The sequence below is a fragment of the Meles meles genome, chromosome 14 (assembly GCF_922984935.1).
Source record: "Meles meles chromosome 14, mMelMel3.1 paternal haplotype, whole genome shotgun sequence".
Taxonomy (NCBI): Eukaryota; Metazoa; Chordata; class Mammalia; order Carnivora; family Mustelidae; genus Meles; species Meles meles.
This window is the reverse complement of record NC_060079.1, coordinates 76521026-76540315: the sequence shown is the minus strand read 5'-3', so window position 1 is coordinate 76540315 and position 19290 is coordinate 76521026. Positions and strand designations below refer to the sequence as shown.

Below are 19290 nucleotides of genomic sequence, written 5' to 3'. Positions count from 1 at the left end.
GGTAGACATTCATCTGGGTGACTACCCTGAGACATCTGTTACTCTCTGTCATTAGCCCAACCGTCGTAATGCCACACCAACTGAAATGATCATGAGACGCTTCGGGGCTGACCCTGCAATGTTGTTAGTCATTCTGTGCTGCATTTGTATCTTGTTAAAGAAATTCCAAGTTGGTAGATGATGGAAGAAAGGAAAATTCGTATTCAGAATCATATAATTTCAGAGCCGTAATTAAAGATAATCTAATGCAGTGATTCATAATCTTTTCTGGCAGAAGTGGTGGGGTCACTGTCCCATTGAGAATCTGGTGAAAGACACCGCAATGGGTAGTGTGGTTCTGGCTGCTCTTGGGTCAGCCTCTCTCCACCCTTGGAGACAGGCCCAAGTTCAGCGGGAGGCAGAGTCCCTCTCTTTCCCCGGTGACACTCTCTCTTCCTATGTCCGGGTGGACAGAAGAGGGACACAGCAGACACTGTTGGCCAGAGCTTTGCTTCTCGAGGGTGAAAGCAAAGACAGGGTCTGTGGCAGGAGCACCCCAGCAACAGCACAGCGGTGAGTGTCCAGGAGCGGAGGAGCTCGGCACGAAGTAATGGCGGCAGGGCGAGTTGTTGGCAGGGCCTGGCTCCCCTGGGGCACTGCCTGAACTGGGTGTCCACGCTTGCACTCTGCGCCTGAACCCTTCGCATAAAATCCTCCTCCGTCCCCGTTGATGAAGGTGGTCTCTGTTGTCCACAGACAAGAACTCTAGCTGGTAGACCTCAGATCTCTCCTTGGAAAAGTATAGCAGCACATGTTTATACTTTTGTAAAATGGCAGGAGGATCCATGACTTCCCACAGTTTATTTAACAGATGAGGAAACGCAGCCAAGCTGAGGCTGAATGGTCTAAGGCCAGCGAAGTAGACATCAGCAGGGCTGGTGCAGGAACCATTCTTCTGAGCCCCAGGGACCTCCTGGTGCCCACAAACTTACTCGTCCTCATCATGGTGTGTGTGTGGGGGTGGGGGGTGGGTGTGTGTGTGTGTGTGTAAATGACAACAAAAACCCAGACTGTGGAGACACCGAGACTAACCATACAACCGTCAGCAATACAACCATGTGTGGCTAACAAGTCCTTCACGGGCAGATCTGGGAAACATCAACATGGTCCTGAGAGGGCATTCAGTCCTAGTTATCAAGTCAAGATAGATTTTTAAGTTTGAGGGTGTATGTGTTTTTGGTGACAATTTTATTAACAGATTAAGGCATTCAAGAAGTTTCTTGGATAAGCATTATTGGGTTCTGTGCCTCTTTGGAAAGGATGATCTGATTACTGGCATATGGGGGCACCTGGGTGGTGTAATTGGTTAAGACTTTAGGTTTCAGCTTAGGTCATGATCTCAGGGTTGTGAGATCAAGTCCCATGTCGGGCTCCGAGCTGATTGTGGAGCTTGCTTGGGATTCCCTCTCCTTCTCCTTCTGTCCCTGCCCACTGCTTACCCTCATGCTCTCTCTCAGAAAAATAAATACATAACCAACAAATAAGTAAACAGTGGCATATGTGTTCAAATATCTACATTTCATTGTTTTCATTATGGATAGTTTGTCTTATATTTCTTCTATAAAGTTAGATTACAAAGGGTTCATGTTGGATCTTAGGTCCATTTTTTTTCTCCTAATAGATTTTAATTCATGTATATTTTTCAAATATCAGAGTATAATTAACCACTTTGAAATTTGGAGTGTTTATTTTTTTTTGATCATGTATCTGTCAGAGTTTTAAAAAGCTATATTAAGCCAAGTATTAGCTGAGTTACTTCATAGATACAGCTCTGATACATTTATATGTTGTAGTTGCTTCATATGCAAAGACAAAAAATCATAAATCAAGACAGGCTAATTACAGATAGCTAAAGAAGAGTAAATTGTTCATGCAGTCCACATTTTAAATTGCATTATTTTGCTGTCTTAGTTCACCACTTTGGTCTAGTAACTACCAAGACATATACTTGCCAGGTAATTTCTATTCATCTTTCAAGATCCAAAGTCTATTTCACCAAATCCATGATTCTTGCATCCTCCTACTCACGAGCCTTCACAAATGCAGCAGAATCAACTGCCTTCTCATGTGTCCTCAGGATGTTTGAATCAGTATTTATTGAACAGATGCACTAAACAATAATCACATGTAAATGGTTTAATAATAACATTCCCACGACACATGAGCTTTAAGAGTAGAACGTGAATTGAGAATAGAATGTCTATTCCAGAATACATATGCCTTCCCAATTACCAGAAAGCCTTCATCTGTGTTTCCCACAGTTACTTCAATGAAATCTGTCCCACAGCAAGCTCATCATCTTAATTTACAAACATACTTCTCTTCTATGTCTTGTTATCGGGAGAAGGTCACCATCATTTGATCGGTCGCCAAATCTTAAAAACACCTAATCACATAGTGGATTCCTTCCTTCTTTTAATGAGCTATTCTTCTCCTTCCAATTTGAAATTTCATGAGATCCACTTTTTTTTAATTTAAATTTGATTAATTAACATACACTGTATTATTAGTTTCAGGTGTAGAGTTCAGTGATTCATCAGTCTTACATAACACCCAGTGATCGTTACATCACGTGCCCTCCTTAACAATGCCCCTCACCCAGTGAGCCCCCCATGCCTCTCCCAGAGATCCGCTTTCTTAAAACATGTCCGTGATTATGTAATTGCCTTTCATGTGATAGTCCCACATAGACCTTCAAGGCAGAGATCAAATTCCTCAGCAGAGCTCTCCACACCGGCTCCAACTCACCTGTCAAAGCAGATATTCGATGTTCACAGTGCACTCATGTTCAAAGACTTTGCTTTTTCTCCATTTCTTCTCTCTGCTGTGAGCTCTACCACTTTCTCTGCACAAGCGGACCCACTATTCAACAGCCAGCTCAGATCTCCTCACCTCTACGATACCTTCCTTGTCATCCCTATTCGGTTACCTGGAACGTGTGTGCTTCCTCTCTGATCCCACAGTAATTTGTTCACACCATTGGTAGATTACTGAATGCAAGCTTTATACTGCTTAAGTACATGCTTGGATCTGACCACAAATACTGAGCTCTGTGGTCGAGGCTGACAGTGAGATTTGTGTCCTGTTGTCTCTGTCGGTGGACATACAGATTTATTGTCTCCTTTTTCTTTTAAATAAGAAATCGAGTCCAATCTCTTTTCTTTATTTGCTAAATGATATTATTATTTCAATGACTGTTTTAGCGTTGTGAGCTATAAGTCTGTCTTCTCAAATGACTATCAATATTCACATAAATAAGAATGTAGGATAATGGAAGTTTGCATGTCTAGCACTAATAAGTGCTATTTTATTTAATAAATTGAGAGGAAAATCTAAAGAAAGGTATGCTCAAAGAAATAAAAGCAAGCCAGGTAATATTTGAAAAGATAATCCAGAGACAGATGGAAAGGACAGAAATAACTATCTAAGAAATGAATTCAGTCAACATCATCAATATCATCCAACCAAAACTTATGTGAACTTTACACTGAGTCGCTCCGTTCTTATTAAATTTTTAAAAAGCAGATAATCTTTAAGCACACACAAAAAGTCAGTCCAATGATATCATTTTTATAAGGGACTGAAATCCCTATGAATTGCATTTTAAGGCTTTGACATTAGCAAAGAGTAATGAATAAGGTAGATACCAAGATATCGACTAAGGTAGATATCAAGAAGTTCTGATTTAAAAAGATTTTACTTAAACATTGAAATTTGACACTTCCTTAAAATATAGAAAAAACTAAGTGAAGAATGACAAGCTGCAGTTTATTCCTAAGCACAACTAGTCATTTTAATAAATAAAATATACCTCGCTTTAAATATCATCTTTAATTTAAATTTTCTTACACTCCCTAAGAAAGCTAAATATCTTTCAAACACGTTTGCCTTGAAGTACATTTTCCCCTAAGTACCAGATTAAAATTTAAAACCCTAATGCACCTACTCCAAAATAGTTCACATATGAAATTCAGCAAACATGAAGAATTTCTTTTGTGCAAAATACTAGATCAGATATGAGAGTTTAATTCTAAACAAGAGTTAGATAAGTCCGTAATTTCTGCTATCCAATATAACATTTCATTTCACTAGGCATCAACTCCAAATAAGTGTTAGAGAATGATACTTCCAAATATCACACACTTAATTATTTTGAGCATTATTGGCAAAATTTACTATTGTTATTATGTTATCGTTATTATTGTTATTGTTATTATGAAACTGAAAGGTCAAAATTTTTTAATATTTGTTTTAATAGAAAATTCATATGGTCTGTAGAATTTGAAAAGATACTCCTTAATCATATGGGAAATGCAAACAAAACCACAATGATATTCCATCCCCAACTAATCAGATTAGCCAACTTTAAAGAACTAAGTTTTGGAAATGGTCTGGAAATACAGGCCATATATTTTACAACTGGTGGAAATGTAAGTTGGTAGAATATTCTGGAACAGTGCTTAGCATTATCTAGTCAATATGTTTAATTTATGAACCAGCAATTCAATTCTTGGTTATATTATCTGGAGAAAAGTATACTTGTTTGTACCAGGAAATGTTCCAGAATAATCATAACAGTGCTATTCCTTATAGTCTCAAAGGGGGCTCAAATGTTCATCGATAACAGAATATATTAATGTCAGTTATATTCTTAGGTGGACCACTGTGTTAGAGTGAAGGGAGCACTACTCCTTGCCACATCATGCCTAACTCTTCAGAACATAATGTAGAGTGCAACAAGTCAGCCACAAAATGACATATATTGTTTGAAATATTTCAAAACAGGTAAGTCTAAACACTCCAATGTTTGGGAAAATATACGGAGGTGGAAAACTTGAAAGAAAGGCATAGAACACCTAAAAGTGAGAATAATGGTTATCTTTTCAGAGGAGGGTATAGGTGGTAATTGAGGCATGGCAAGTGGGAGCTCTTGGGATTCTGGCATTATTCTACTTTTGCACCTGGGTCAAAGTGCGAATACTTTACAACGATTCATAATGTCATAAATCAATATGGTATATGTTTTCCTGGGCATAGTGGACTATTCATGAAACAAGGCTGGTATAACCAGTGAGCGATGTTATAAAAAAAATCAGTCTTTTACTTAATTCATTCATTATAACTAAATAAATTGCCAGTGTACTCAACATTTAAATGTAAAAGTTTAAAACATAAAATATTGGACAGGAATATAGGTGGGAGTTTTCATAACCTTCAAGTAGGAAAGACCATTCAAAACATGACAATAAACCAGAAACAAACAAAAAGGACAAGTTTGACCATAAACAATAATTAAAACGAAACAATATTTAAAACAAAAAAAATAAGCAAGACTGACATAAACAATAAACTGAGACAAAAATATTTGTACAGATAAAACATGATAAAAAATGACAAAATGACTATACATATGAACTCATATATGAATAACCAATAACCAATAACCACAAGAAAAACATACCAAGGGCAAAAATGGATCACTCACAATAAAGATAATACACAATAATTATTATCAACAGTAAATTATTTATATCACTTAGTAAATCTCATGGAAATAAACTGCAAATTTAAAACAATTATACTTTGAAGGGAAGTCACCTGGTTCACTAAAATACTTGAAAATTCTGAAATTTTATGTTAATATGATTTTACCTGATACAGCCTGGAGAAACCCTCATTTACGGTGTTTTGGGTTTTTTCTACAAGTTGCTTCAAGGTACATGCAAATAAAATAACATTATTTTAATACTAAGAAGTAGGACTAAGTAGGACTGTCATTCTACATATACAGTAACTCTGTACCACTAAATTACAAGATGAAATAAAAGAACAGCTTGCTAACTTTGTAAAAGGTAGACTGCCTCATTTATATTTTTAGAAATTGAAAGATTAAAACTTTATTTATTTACCCGATGTTTAGAGCAGCATTATCAACAATAGCCACACTATGGAAGAAGCCCAAGTGTCCATGAACGGTTCAATGGAGAAAAGAAGATGTGGTGTATATATATATACAGTGGAATATTATTTAAACATCAACAAGAATGAAATCTTGCCATTTGCAATGATGTGGATGGAGCTAGAATGTATTATGCTAAGAGAAATAAGTCAGAGAAGGACAAATACCATGATTTCATTCATATGTGAAACTGAAGAAACAAAACAAATGAACATGGGGAAAAAAAGAGAGGGAGGCAAACCTTAAAACAGACTCAACTACAGAGAACAACTGAGGGTTGCTGAAGGGGAGGCAGGTGGGGACGATGGGTTAGATGGGTGTTGGGTGTTAAAGAAGACACTTGTTGTGATGGGCACGGGTGTTATATGTAAGTAACGAATCACTATATTGTGCACCTGAAACTGATATTGCACTGTATGTTAACTAACTAGAATTTAAATAAAACATTTAAAACTAGAAAAACCCAACCTTATCGATTAAGTTCACCAGTTTTTATCCTTATTAACTACCAGAGCACAGTTATGGTAGAAATATTCACTTCATTATTTCATAATATTGGAGATTGTTAGAGATGGAAAATCATGGAGGATGATCAAGTCCAACTAGCCCTATAATTTATGGATGAGGAAAATGAACTCTGGGAGTGAGAAATCATGTGACTTTCTCAAGGACACACAATGAAAAGGAATCTACATGTCGTCTCTCAAAGTCACAGAATGAGTGAAGGGTCAGAAATGTTAACTCATTCTTTTATCATTTCTAGAACTATTGTTGATTGTTCTTTTTAATAGTTAGGGATGACTGGGTGATTCTCTCCTAAAGAAAATGGAGAGGTATCTGTAAGCATTACCTGAAGAAAAGGTAGTCATCTCTGGTAGAAGCTAATTTTGGGGGGCGCCTGGGTGGCTCAGTGGGTTAAGCCTCTGCCTTCGGCTCAGGTCATGGTCCCAGGGTCCTGGGATCGAGCCCCATATCAGGCTCTTTGCTCAGCAGGGAGCCTGCTTCCTCCTCTCTCTCTCTCTCTCTCTGCCTCCCTCTCTGCCTACTTACGATCTGTGAAATAAATAAAATCTTTTAAAAAAAAAAACACTTGTAGAAGCTAATTTTGGAAAATTTTGGAAAATCCAAAACTAATATAAGTCTAGACAATTGGTTTTCAGGCTACGTATCTCTTCCTCCTTTTCTTCTTTCTTCCCCTCCTATTCCTCCTCTAGTCCTTTGTCCCTCAATCAACCTCACCTCTCAATCTCTCTCTCTCTCTCTCATAAGCACACACACCATATTTTTTCCCTCCTTCTTTCTTCCAGGTATTTCTTTTCTTTTTAGATTCCTCTTCTTACACAATCTTAACCATAACAAATCTCTCAGTCTTTAAACTTTGCCTTCTCCTTCCACCACTCTCTTCAAACTTCTCTTTCTAAAGTGTCATCTCTATTAGGGCACAGGCTTCAAATCATCAGGACACTTTTTAAAATGTCCTTTTAGTAGTGGAGGGAATGAAGGTAAAACAAACTAGCACACACACCTGGCAGGGTTAGAAAAAGTTCCTGGTAAAGGTGCCCTGGGAATGAGTCTCAAAGTGTTTGTTAAATGTCAGTAAGGAAAAGAGACAGGGAAATACATTTTAGGGCACTGATACAATTAAAGCATGGGCTCTGACATTAAATAAATCTAGATTCTAATCTCGGGATGTCCACTATTAAATGTAATTCCTTGGAAGACCAAGTTAAACTTAATTTATTATGGATGTGTGATGGGAATAATAATAAAACTGATAATGAGGTTATTGTAAAGGTTAAATGTTGTCATACATATAAAGTACATAAGCCAGAGTCTGGCATATGGTAAGTGCCCAATAAACAATAGATACTATTCATATTTTTACAATAGAAAATATGTCGGGAGGCTTGAATCTCAATCACTCACATAAAATCCGTTCCTTTCCTATTCCATTTCTCTAGACAAACAAACAAACAAACACCTGTATTTCCTGCTCTAGAATGAGAATAACTAAGAAGAGCACTGTATTACCAAATGCACCTGCCAGCGTGGTCACAGCAGGCATACTCTTTTTGACCTTATTTTCTTTCACTTTTAAAAATGGTAAAAAACACACTTGCAGTACACGCTCAATAGCTAGATAGTAATTACAGGCTCACATAAAACAGAAAAGAGATTAGCACTTTACTAACATAGTCCTCTTTTGCCTAAAATAATAGATTTACCATAGCAACCTGATTGCACTACAAAAACTCCTGCCAAATGCATCCTAAGTTCTCCTGAAATTTCTATGAGAAGAAATTAAACACTTGAGAACTGTAATATTCTGTACCATTTCATCTAAGTACAAATATTTTTATGTGCAAGAATGAAGTCCTCTTCCATCAGACATTTGAAAGTGAAGAGGCACCTTACGCCTCCCATTTCAAAATGGGTGCTGAGTCTTCTTATAATTCAACCCACATTGACATCACAATTATCAGCCAAGGAAGAGTTGCTTATAACTTTTAAAAACATGGATAAATGTCAATTCTTCTCTTTGTACGTTCTTAGTACACGAGGATTAATCAGTCATGGACTATGTGAGGAAAGAAGACATTTAAGCAAATGTAGCACTAATATAATTTTCTGTTGTCTGCCCTACAGTGTCTAAAATTGAAAATGGGAAATTGGTATGCCAGGTGTCACTTTTCTCTGGGAATTTTCCAATGTATCGAACAGAGCATCACAGAGGAGGTCTGTTAGACCTCTGAATTAGATGATCTCGTTTTTCAACCTTCAGACCATTCTAAAATAACAATTACTCAAGATTCATTTTTTCTAACAAAATATCTATAGCTTAGGAAGCAATATCACACTCGTTTGCCAGCATAACCCAGGAACCGCAGTTTGTATTATTTTTTGCTTCTGTACTTAATAATGCTGATTTCTGCAAGTCATAAAACATTAGTGAAAATACTGCGTGTGTGTGTGTGTATACATATATGAGAATGTGTATGTAAGGTACATTTAAATTTGAGGGTGACAAAACTCCACATGAGCAATTTATCCTCAAATGGTTCATGTAAAAAAGCTCTTTATAATATTCTTAAGTTTTCTAAGTTTGAAATTATTTAAAAATAAAAATATTTTAAAATTTAAAAATATGTAATAAAACTCTAGACATAATGTATCTATGTAGCTAAATTAAAAAAAAATAAAGTCTTATCAATAATTATGCATAAACCTACCCACTCATTTTACTTTCAGTTTTGGGAAATATTCTTTAACATCATATTCAGGATTTCAGCCTTTTAAGGTTAAATGAGGCCATTCAAGTGAGCCTCAATCCTGTGGATTTTATAAAAGAGAAGATTAGAACAGACACACCAAGGGAAGATCATAGGAAGACACAGAGAAAATACAGTCATATACAAGCTGAGGAGAGAGGGCTTCAGAAGAAATCAACCTTGATGACACTTGGATCTTGGACTTAGAGCTTCTAGGACTCCGAGGAGATAAATTTCTGTTATTTAAGCCACACCCACTTGGTAGCACTTTGTTATGGCAGTGCTAGCAAACTAATAGAAGTGCCAAAAGAATCTGAGCTAGAGTCAAGAATCTCCATGAAGCTTCAGAATAAACACAAAGAAAACCACAAACCTTAGGTGAGACACAGCATAGTCAGTGGCTGAAAGCCAAAGGGAAAGTCTTAAAAGTAGTCAGAGAAAAAAGATGCATTACCTTCGAAGAAACAAAAGCAAGAATACTGATGACTGAATAACCAAGATAAAATGCTTAAGCCAGATGGAAATGGAATGACATCTCTAAAATTCTGAAACTGTCAAATTACAATCCTATGCAAAATTCTATGCAAAAAACAAAAATGTCCTTCCAATTTGATTACAAAATGAGAACACTTCCAGACTAACATAAACTAATAGAAGTCGTGACCAGACGAGCCTTATCAGAGACAATACTAAAGAAAAAAATTTCCTCACAAGCAAGGAAAATGATCCAATAAAGAAATAAAATAAAGATCCAATAAAGAAATGAAAAACAAAAAGTAAATATAGGATAAATACAAATGAAAAAAGTCTACAGAATTAAAATAATGTCTTGTAAAGGTCAAGGTCTAGAATTTAAATTCTATGATGCTAGAATAACCTTGATAACAAAATCACACAAGGACATTATAGGAAAAGGATGTTACAAATCAATCTCTCATGAACTTTGAATTCAGCCTTTTCAAAAAGATTCTGATCCAAATGGGTTTAGTCTAGCACTAAAGAGTTGCTTTAACATTTAAAAATCAATCAAAATATTTCATCACCTTAATAGAAAAAAAATTATCATCTAAGTATGTACATATTAAATATTTGATTCAAAACTCCTACATGCAAAAAATTCAGGGAATAAAAGGTAATTTCTTATTTTGATGACAGTCTAAAATAAATCTGTAGCTAACATAACATCTATTAGTCATATATTGAAAATATTTTCCTGAAGACTGGGAGCAAGACAGGAATGTCCGCTATGTCTATTTCTAATCAATACCACACAGACGTGTTATACAGTGCTCTCAAGTAAGAAAAAGAATTAAAAAGCATAAAGAGAGGATGAAATAACACCGTCATTATTCAGATAAGGCATGATTATGTCAATGGAAAATTTTTTGTAAAACTACATATAAACAAAATCAAGAAGTAAATTTAGCAAGGTCAAAAGACACAACTGGTTAATATTTTAAAATTTAGTTGCATTTTAATATAGCAGGAACAAACATTTAGGGCCTAAATTTTCATAAAGGACTTAATTTTTAATAACATAAAAAACATAAAATAGGAATACTTGCAAAAGACATCAAAACCTCTATATTGAAAACTGTGAGCTTCTAAGTGTTTACAATTAAAGAATATATAAATAGGAGAAATCGCATTCCAGATTAATAAATTAAGATCTTAGTAGTGTTAATTCTCTAACAATTGATGTAAAGATTTAATGCCTCCCTAAGTATTCAGGTATCATCAATGGCATAAAAATTCAAAGGGATGAAAACAGTCAAATCATTGTAAAAGAAAAATGAGTGGAGAAATTTACAATACTGAATTATAAGATATACTATAAAGCTACAGTCTTTGAAAGCATATTGCTGATAAATTAGACAAATAGACAAATGGAGCAAAATTAAAACCCTGGGAAAAGACCCATAAAATACAAGGTCACCTGGTTCATGACAGAGGCGTCATCACAGTGTAGTTGGGAAAGGTTGACTTTTTAATAAAGAGTTTTATCTAGCCTGGACTATTCACTTTGGCTTTTCACAAATTCAGTTTCTTGTTCTTTATGCAAAGCTATTAGACTGAATGATCTCTAAAGTGTTTCAGGTGTAACTGTAGAATTTTCACTCACAGACCTTCAACAATTCTAGTTATCAGTCCTGTTTTCCAGTTAAATGTCCCAAATATGTCTGGTCAGGATGCATAATTTCTTGGACTCTCATGGTGTTGCCATGGTATTATCTGCATTTTTTTCTCTATGAATATTACTAGGCAATGCACAGATTAAAAAATCATATGAATTTAACATAGATATTAAAATTGTTGCTTTCCATCACATAGAAAGCCAACTACTTATGACTCCCTTCAATTCAATTTCTTTTCTAGAGAAACTAAGATAAAGACTTCCTACCATTGGCTGTGAAGTAAATGTAGTTAAGTACAGAAATAAAATTCCAGATGATGGAACTTACTGGGACCATAAGTGATCCCAATCTATGGAAATACAGAAATTCTCAAATTATGCCCTAATGATTATTGCCTGTAAAGGCAAAAAAAAGAATGTAATTAGAAGTCATGGAAACAGTTCAGAAGCTGTGGGAAGACATGAGAAAAAAATTGCTTGACCATCTTTTTCACTCTTTCAAGATAATTAAATACTTAGTCATAGGAGAGACCATAGAATCTTCCACAGCTAACCTTGGCTGCCTAGAAAAATTGCATGATGGCCAAACAAATGAGGGTGCTCTATGTTCCTGGGACTCTACCAAATAATTGGAACCACTCAATTTTGATAAGAATATTAAAGGGGTAGTGTACAGATGGTGTGGAGGAAGAGAGGGAAATACGCTTTTAAATAAGGGAAGGGAAGAGAAGGAGGGCTTTGGGAAAAAAAAACACTCAAATTACATGTGATTACCAGTTTATATTGGCAACGGAAAAAAGGTATCAGAAAATAAACACATTTGAAATGCAGGTCATTCATGCAAGCCTTCACATGATTTTAGAAAATGTAGGATAAATAGTCATTTGTTTGAAATAGAAACTGAGCTTACTTTGAATCCCTCCGTATTATGAGTTAAACCGTACTTATGTGTCTCTCTCATTCAAATCTTCAATGAAATCAAAGAAGTGAATACAGGATAATAAAAACAAAACAAAACAAAATCCCATGTAATTGCTAATTGTCAAAAACATTCATGCCATTGTTTGAAAGCAATGTCTTCCTCGAAGTAACAGGAAATTGCAAAATCAGCTCCACAGTGAAATGACTTTTGCTTTCACCTGATGTATCAGAAGAAACAGACTATTCAATCCATCCCAGCAATAACAGTTAACATCACTACTGCTAAAGCTATTCAGGGAATGAAACGAGGTAATAAAAGAGAACAAATAAAGCCTAAGCGAGTAGACGCCTTAGACAATGATCCATCACACAAAAAGCAGGGCTGGAAGAACCCTGATTACTTCTGTCTTGAGTCATCTTTGGCTTCAATACATCTGATTGCCTCAGAGTCCAAAAGATTGATTGCTTGCCCATGATGTGTTATGTAATAAGATACTGCATTAATTCCACTGGAAATTTTAATTTGCATACTCCTTTTTTCTTTTGCCAGAAAATGACAACTGCTTTATGGGAAGGATAGTTAATAAACTTTTGAAACTTATTTTCTTCCAAATCTAGTTTCTTGTTTCTCCTCCACCTGGTTTTCAATTTGATTTATGTTTTGGTGGGGAGGTGTGATTTTTTAAAGTGACTTTTCTTTTAAATTAATTTTCACTTTTTGAAATACCATCACAAAAAATATATTCCAATGAAGTACACAGCCTATGGGCTCAGTTTCTAGCAATATGAACAGCAAATCATATATTGTACCTAAAACAGTGTTTGTCCTATTGTGGGGCTCACGGGAAGTAATACAATTTTCCAAGAAACTTAAAGCAAGTATCAGCACTTTAAGCAACAAACGTAGAGAGGTTGAACGTGAGATTCCATGAGTAACCTAGGTACCCTGAAAAGAAGGATAAAGAGACCCAAGATGAGGTATAGCCTGTGAGACCCTAACACAAATCTTTGCTGTAGAAAAATGTCCTGAATTTAGGCTTCAAGATTTTCCAGAAATTAGGATAAACCATGTATAAACACGTCACTGAAGACCAGTACGTGCACACACAAGGAAACAAACCACCATGAGTGAAAGCAAGAACAACAAAAACACCCAAGACAAAAAAAACAAACAAACAAAAAAAACACCAAATTTTTTCTTAGCTTTGTGCTACAAACTGGATATTGTCTAATTACTCATCTTGCCACATTCTTTTGTAAATATGGGAGTTATTCTAATACCTGTATCTGATAAACCAATAACCGGGACATTGATGCACTTGCCTCTGTTGTCTGTTATTTCCTTAGTTGTTTCTTATTTCTTTGGTGGAGTGTCATAAATTGGATAAGAAAATGTTACAGAGCCTTGGCGGACAGTCTTTTCCCCAGAAATAGTTAACTTCTTATAAACATACGGGGACAAATGTCTGGAGACATTTTGGGGTCTAATTATGGGCTAGAGGTGCTGCTGGCATCTTAGTGGGTAGATACCAGGGATGCTGTTGAATATCTTACAAAACGCAGGACAGTCCCCATAACAAAGAATCATCCAGCCCAAAATGTGCACAGTGCTGTTAAAATCAGTGAGGGCAGATCTCCTTAATCTGATTTACGATAGACTCACCTGAGGCTGGGTTCCGTCATCCATCCCTTTTTTACCACTCCCCAAGAAATGCAAACACATGGCATCTGAGCTCATGCCCCAGAGAGATGACATACATATGCTACCTGAAAACCGCTTCACCCAAGTCTACCTTCACCCTTGAAGACCAATCGCTTTTACCTCCTCTAAAAAGCTGAGATTTTTTAAAAGCTGGGATCTTTTTAAAAAAGATTTAAAAAGCTGGAATCCTAGGGATCCCAGGACCCTGAGATCAGGACCTAAGCTGAAGGCAGAGGCTTAACCCATTGAGCCACCCAGGCACCCCTCTACACTACTCTTTAAAAATTGCCCCTGAACTCTCACAAAAGAGCTTCTTTGTCTTGATGGTACCCGAGGATAAGAAGAGATATAGGGATCTAGGGAACTCTTTGCTCCCTTCACTCAGGATTGTTCTAGCGTAGATTAGTTAATAGAGAACTCTGCTTTATTAACTGTCAAAACAATCATTAATATTCAAATATGTGAACAACATTCTAGGTACTGTACAGAACATGGGGAAGAATGTCTAAAATCTAAATCAAACCAATGATCCTATGAAAACTGCTGGCTCCAAGGAGGAAAAGATACTGTCCAGTCTGAATTCCAGTTTCCACAGAAACAGACCTCAGAATATTTTTAACTATAAAGAAAACCACTACTATGATTTGGGTAAATTTAGCTAATGTGTAAGGGGAGTCCTATATAATAAAACAAATCAAAGTGAAAGAAAGGGACCCATAAAAAACATGCAGAACGGGGAAAAGAACGTATCGTAAGTTGCTTTTTATAATTTTTATTTTATGTGTGATAAGGAGGTGAGAAGGAAGATAGAATCACACCCTTGGTGTATGTGTTAAACTTTGTCGACCTGGTGTAAGTGTTCAGTTAGACTGTTCAGACAGGTTAAACATCAGATCAGCAGATAGGGGGCATATTTGATAAAAGCCTAAAACAATTAATTAAATGAAATGTTAATAAATAATTTTGTTAAGAAACAAAATGGTATATTTTCATGCAATCTGAATTAAAAACTGAAGACAAACCAGGCCAAGCATAATTTTATTATTTTTTTAAGATTTTATTTACTTATTTGACAGAGAGAGAGATCACAAGTAGGCAGAGAGGCAGGCAGAAGCAGAGAGAGAAGCAGGTCCCCTACTGAGCAGAGAGCCCGACGTGGGGCTCGATCCCAGGACCCTGAGATCATGACCTGAGCCGAAGGCAGAGGCTTAACCCACTGAGCCACTCAGGCGCCCCTAAGCGTAATTTTTAAAGCTCACTGATTTGATACAATAAAAAAATAAATCAACTATATTAATATGCAAAGTTCAAGTGCAATGCTCACTCTATCAGCTTCATTATTATATTTCAGGCCAAGACAAGGCACTTTCCTTTCTCCATTTGGGCTCATTTTCCAACAGCAGCAACACTAGAGACATAATCTAAGCAACTTAACACTATTTGAGCTAAAGAGTAGCCTGAATATATGTCTAAGATGTATTTTATGGACAAAAAGAAAGGGGGGGAGTAAACAAGGAGGATGTGAAAATAGATTATGTAGACTTGGAGCTGCATTAAAATTTTAAGCTGCTCAAAGGGCATATTCAATAAGGCTGAGGGTTAGTTCTTTAGTTTCCTAAAGAAAAGGAAAATATTGTCAACTATTACACACAAATTAGAATATGAGTACATTCTGAAAAGTAGGGTATGAGGCTGGTGATCCTTACGTCCCTCTATGAATTGAATATGCATCACATTTTCTGGATAATAAGGTTTCCAAATGCTTATCTGAAGGGCATGTCAATTATCACCTGTAGCAATTGATGGGGAAAGGCATAGCCACGTACAAAGAACCACCACCAAATCAATCAGCTCACATCCCCATAGTGTGGCACATCGGTCAGAGGTTGTGACCATCTGATTTGACAATGGAGAAGCAAATGAATTTTAGAGGTAATAGCGGCTCTTTTATTTTATTATTATTTTTTAAATTGCTATAGTTCCTTTTTTTTTTTGAAAGATTTTATTTATTTATTTGACAGACAGGGATCACAAGTAGGCAGAGAGGCAGGCAGTGAGAGAGAGGAGGAAGCAGGCTCTCCACGGAGCAGAGAGCCCGATGCGGGACTCGATCCCAGGACCCTGGGATCATGACCTGAGCTGAAGGCACAGGCTTTAACCCACTGAGCCACCCAGGCACCCAAATAGTGGCTCTTTTAAATGCAGGTAGAGAGAGAAGATCTACTGATAAGTTTCATAGAAAAGGAAAGTGAAAATTGAGTTTACAGTTACAGCAATATTAATGAAGAAGAGGAGGGGGGAGGAATTTAAAATTTTCAATGCTTCCTTCCCTTATACATCAGATGGCTCTCAATTCCGGTTCTGTAATTTTTCTGCGTTATCAGTGTTTAGTCGCATTTGTAGGAACTGGAGGAGAACTATAACAGGGATTTGCATTTTCTGAGGATAAATTATTAGTGCATTAACTTGACTAAAATTATCTTGTCTACCACCTCGCTTTTTAGTACATTGAAATATGCATGTCTAACAACTGCTTTTTGCAACATGTCCATTCCTCCCACAGAAGAAAATACAGAGATTGGATAAACCAACACCTATTGTATGCCATCAATCAAAGTGGCAATTTTGGAATGCCCATTTCCATCTCATACATTCTATGTGTTTCCCAGGGAATAATTCCTGAACCAAGTTCTCCCAACTTTTTTCCATCATTAGTTGATACATTTAAATAATTATAACAAAGCAATCAAAGGGGAGTGGGACATTCACTGAGACCTTCATTGACTTTAGACAAATGGACTTTTTCCACATATTTTCCGCATATCAATTCTGGGAAATTACTGAAAATGTCCTGAGACTCCATGTCTGCAAGAAAATAGCCCTTCCCTGAGGGAGTTCTGTGACTTCGACCATGTGCCCAGATTCCTAGAATTGTACTAAATACTCTCTGCCCACTGTTTCTTTTCCACCATGACCCCATAAAATACGGCCCTGATTTTGTCCCCTTTTTGCAAATGAGGCACATAACTTAAGAGGGTTTAAGTAATTTACTCGAAGTCATGCAGTTGGTAAATGGGGAGGCCAGGATTCAGTCCAATACAATATCTGGCTTACTCAAAAACGTATATTTTAAACCACTAGCTTATACCTATTCTTTATTTTGCACAAATGCCCAAAATAAGTAATTAATAGGATCAACATAAAATATATATCTTGTTTTTCAAAATGAAGTAAGGGTCATGATATGAAAATCACTCTCGATGCAACGGGAGGTACTGGGGAGACATCTAAGACAAATACCCAAGCATCTTCTATCAGGTACAAGAAAAAAGCTCTATCCCATGTCCTAACAAACGCATTCCCAAACCATTCTGTTCATTTCAGAAACAAACTAACCTAGTCATGCTACACCTCTCTTTTTTTAATTTTTATTTTTTATTGAAGAACAAGGGCATGCGATGTGGTATTAGTTTCAGGTGTACAACATACTGATTGGGCAATTCTGTCATTATTCGGTACTCATCATGGCAATGGCAGTCACCATCTGCCACCAAACAATGTTATCACAATATTATTGACTGTATCTCTGATGCTGTAATTATTTCCAAGACTTATTTACTGTATAATCAGGAGTGTGGGACTCTTAATTCCCTCTATCTGTTTCACCTATCCCTTGACCACCCTGTCGCTTCTTCTTAAGGAAAATAGGCACAGACCTTTAATGCTGTTAATATGTATCTAACAAAATATAACATCATGGTGTGAGGCATCAGTTATATTCACTTTAATCACAAACATCCTGGGTATGTGAGGATGTGATGAGAACATAACACCCACCAGCACTGTGAACCCAAGAAAGCCAAGCACTTTCAGGAAAACAGCCAATCGCATCGATATCCCAGTCTCTTGCTTTCCCATTCTCTTCTCTCTGTCCTCGGGCATCTCACACTTTATTGGGCCGAGCAGACCAAGAAGCCTTCGAGTTACGACACGATATGGTATGCATGTGGCAAAAGCAGCTGGGGGGACAGAGATCAGATTGGCATCTTGGGAAAAGTGGCACCTGCAGTAAGTTCTAGAAGTCAGCCTAAGCAGGTGTGGGAGAGGAAAGGAGTCTGGACTTTTCCAAAAGGCTTCATACACTTTAAGCTGGAAAATTAGAAAATGAAACTTGGATCCTGGCAACGTTGCCTGGACAGCAATATGGAAAGCACATAAATCATAGTGCACGAGACAAGTATCAGAGGAACCAGGTGGCGGGTTCTTAGAGCGACACACTGAGAGATAATGATCTGTGTTAAGGTTATGACAGCGGTGGGCAGGAGATCGGACTTTTCTGCATTGGACTGGAAAGGAGAATGTCGAAACAAGTATAGAATTTCCACAGGAAATGTTATCATCCACGAGGTCAATATAGTAAACTATTAAAAAATCTATTTCTAATTCGAAAGATAACCCAGCTCTTCACGCTTTCATTTTTTTCTTTTTTCACTTTTACTTAGAGATCCTACTTACATCAGTCTTATACTCTAAATAAGAAACAAGGAACTACACGAGTAGAAAAGTCAATATTTAATAAAAATTCTCATGTAAACAAGCCAGCATACAAGTTGCTGATTTCAGGACTCTATAGTGTGCTTCCTCCCCACAAATAATATGAAGACACATCACTTGTGTTTGGAGTGATTTCTTGGTTCACAACAATTGTCTCATTTCAGAATTCACCATAAAAATATGAATCAGAAAAACAGATGTGTTTTCACATTTGAATTTCAATAAAAATTAAAAATCTGTGAACAATAAAAGTGAGCAGATGTTCAAAAGCCAACAAGATTCTAAAACTAAAATTATCCATTTTTTCGATTCATACATATACTCCTCTTTAATAAAACGATGTGCTCCCTGCAATTTTAATTATGGCTCTTCTTTTCAATCTTTTAAATTTTATGTAGGTTTCTCATGTTTGTGGTGTATTAATTCCAGAGTCATTATAATATACATTCAGAAAAGTCCACAAATCATCAACGTATGGCTCAGTGAATAAAGTGAACAGACACAAGTCATACCCAAATGAAGAAATAAAACATTACCTACACTTCGGGATATTCCTCTTCTGCCTCCCCCATCTGCCCCCAAATATAACCATTAACCTAGCAACTATTAAACAGATCAGCTTTTTGAAATTTGTGTAAATGGATCATATGGTATATATATTTTCGTATCTACCACTGTTGCTGAACTAAAGTTACACAACTGATTTTTTTCT

General features: G+C 36.4%; 1 protein-coding gene across 1 annotated transcript in view; it reads right to left on the bottom strand.

The window, feature by feature from the left end:
* Positions 1-435: 435 nt before the first annotated feature.
* Positions 436-19290, bottom strand: part of LOC123956095 (integrin beta-like protein 1) — a 177796-nt gene continuing 158941 nt past the window's right edge. Inside the window, exon 9 of the mRNA XM_046028330.1 lies at positions 436-722. Within this exon, the coding sequence (XP_045884286.1) occupies positions 436-722 (287 nt within the window). The remainder of the gene's footprint in view (positions 723-19290) is intronic.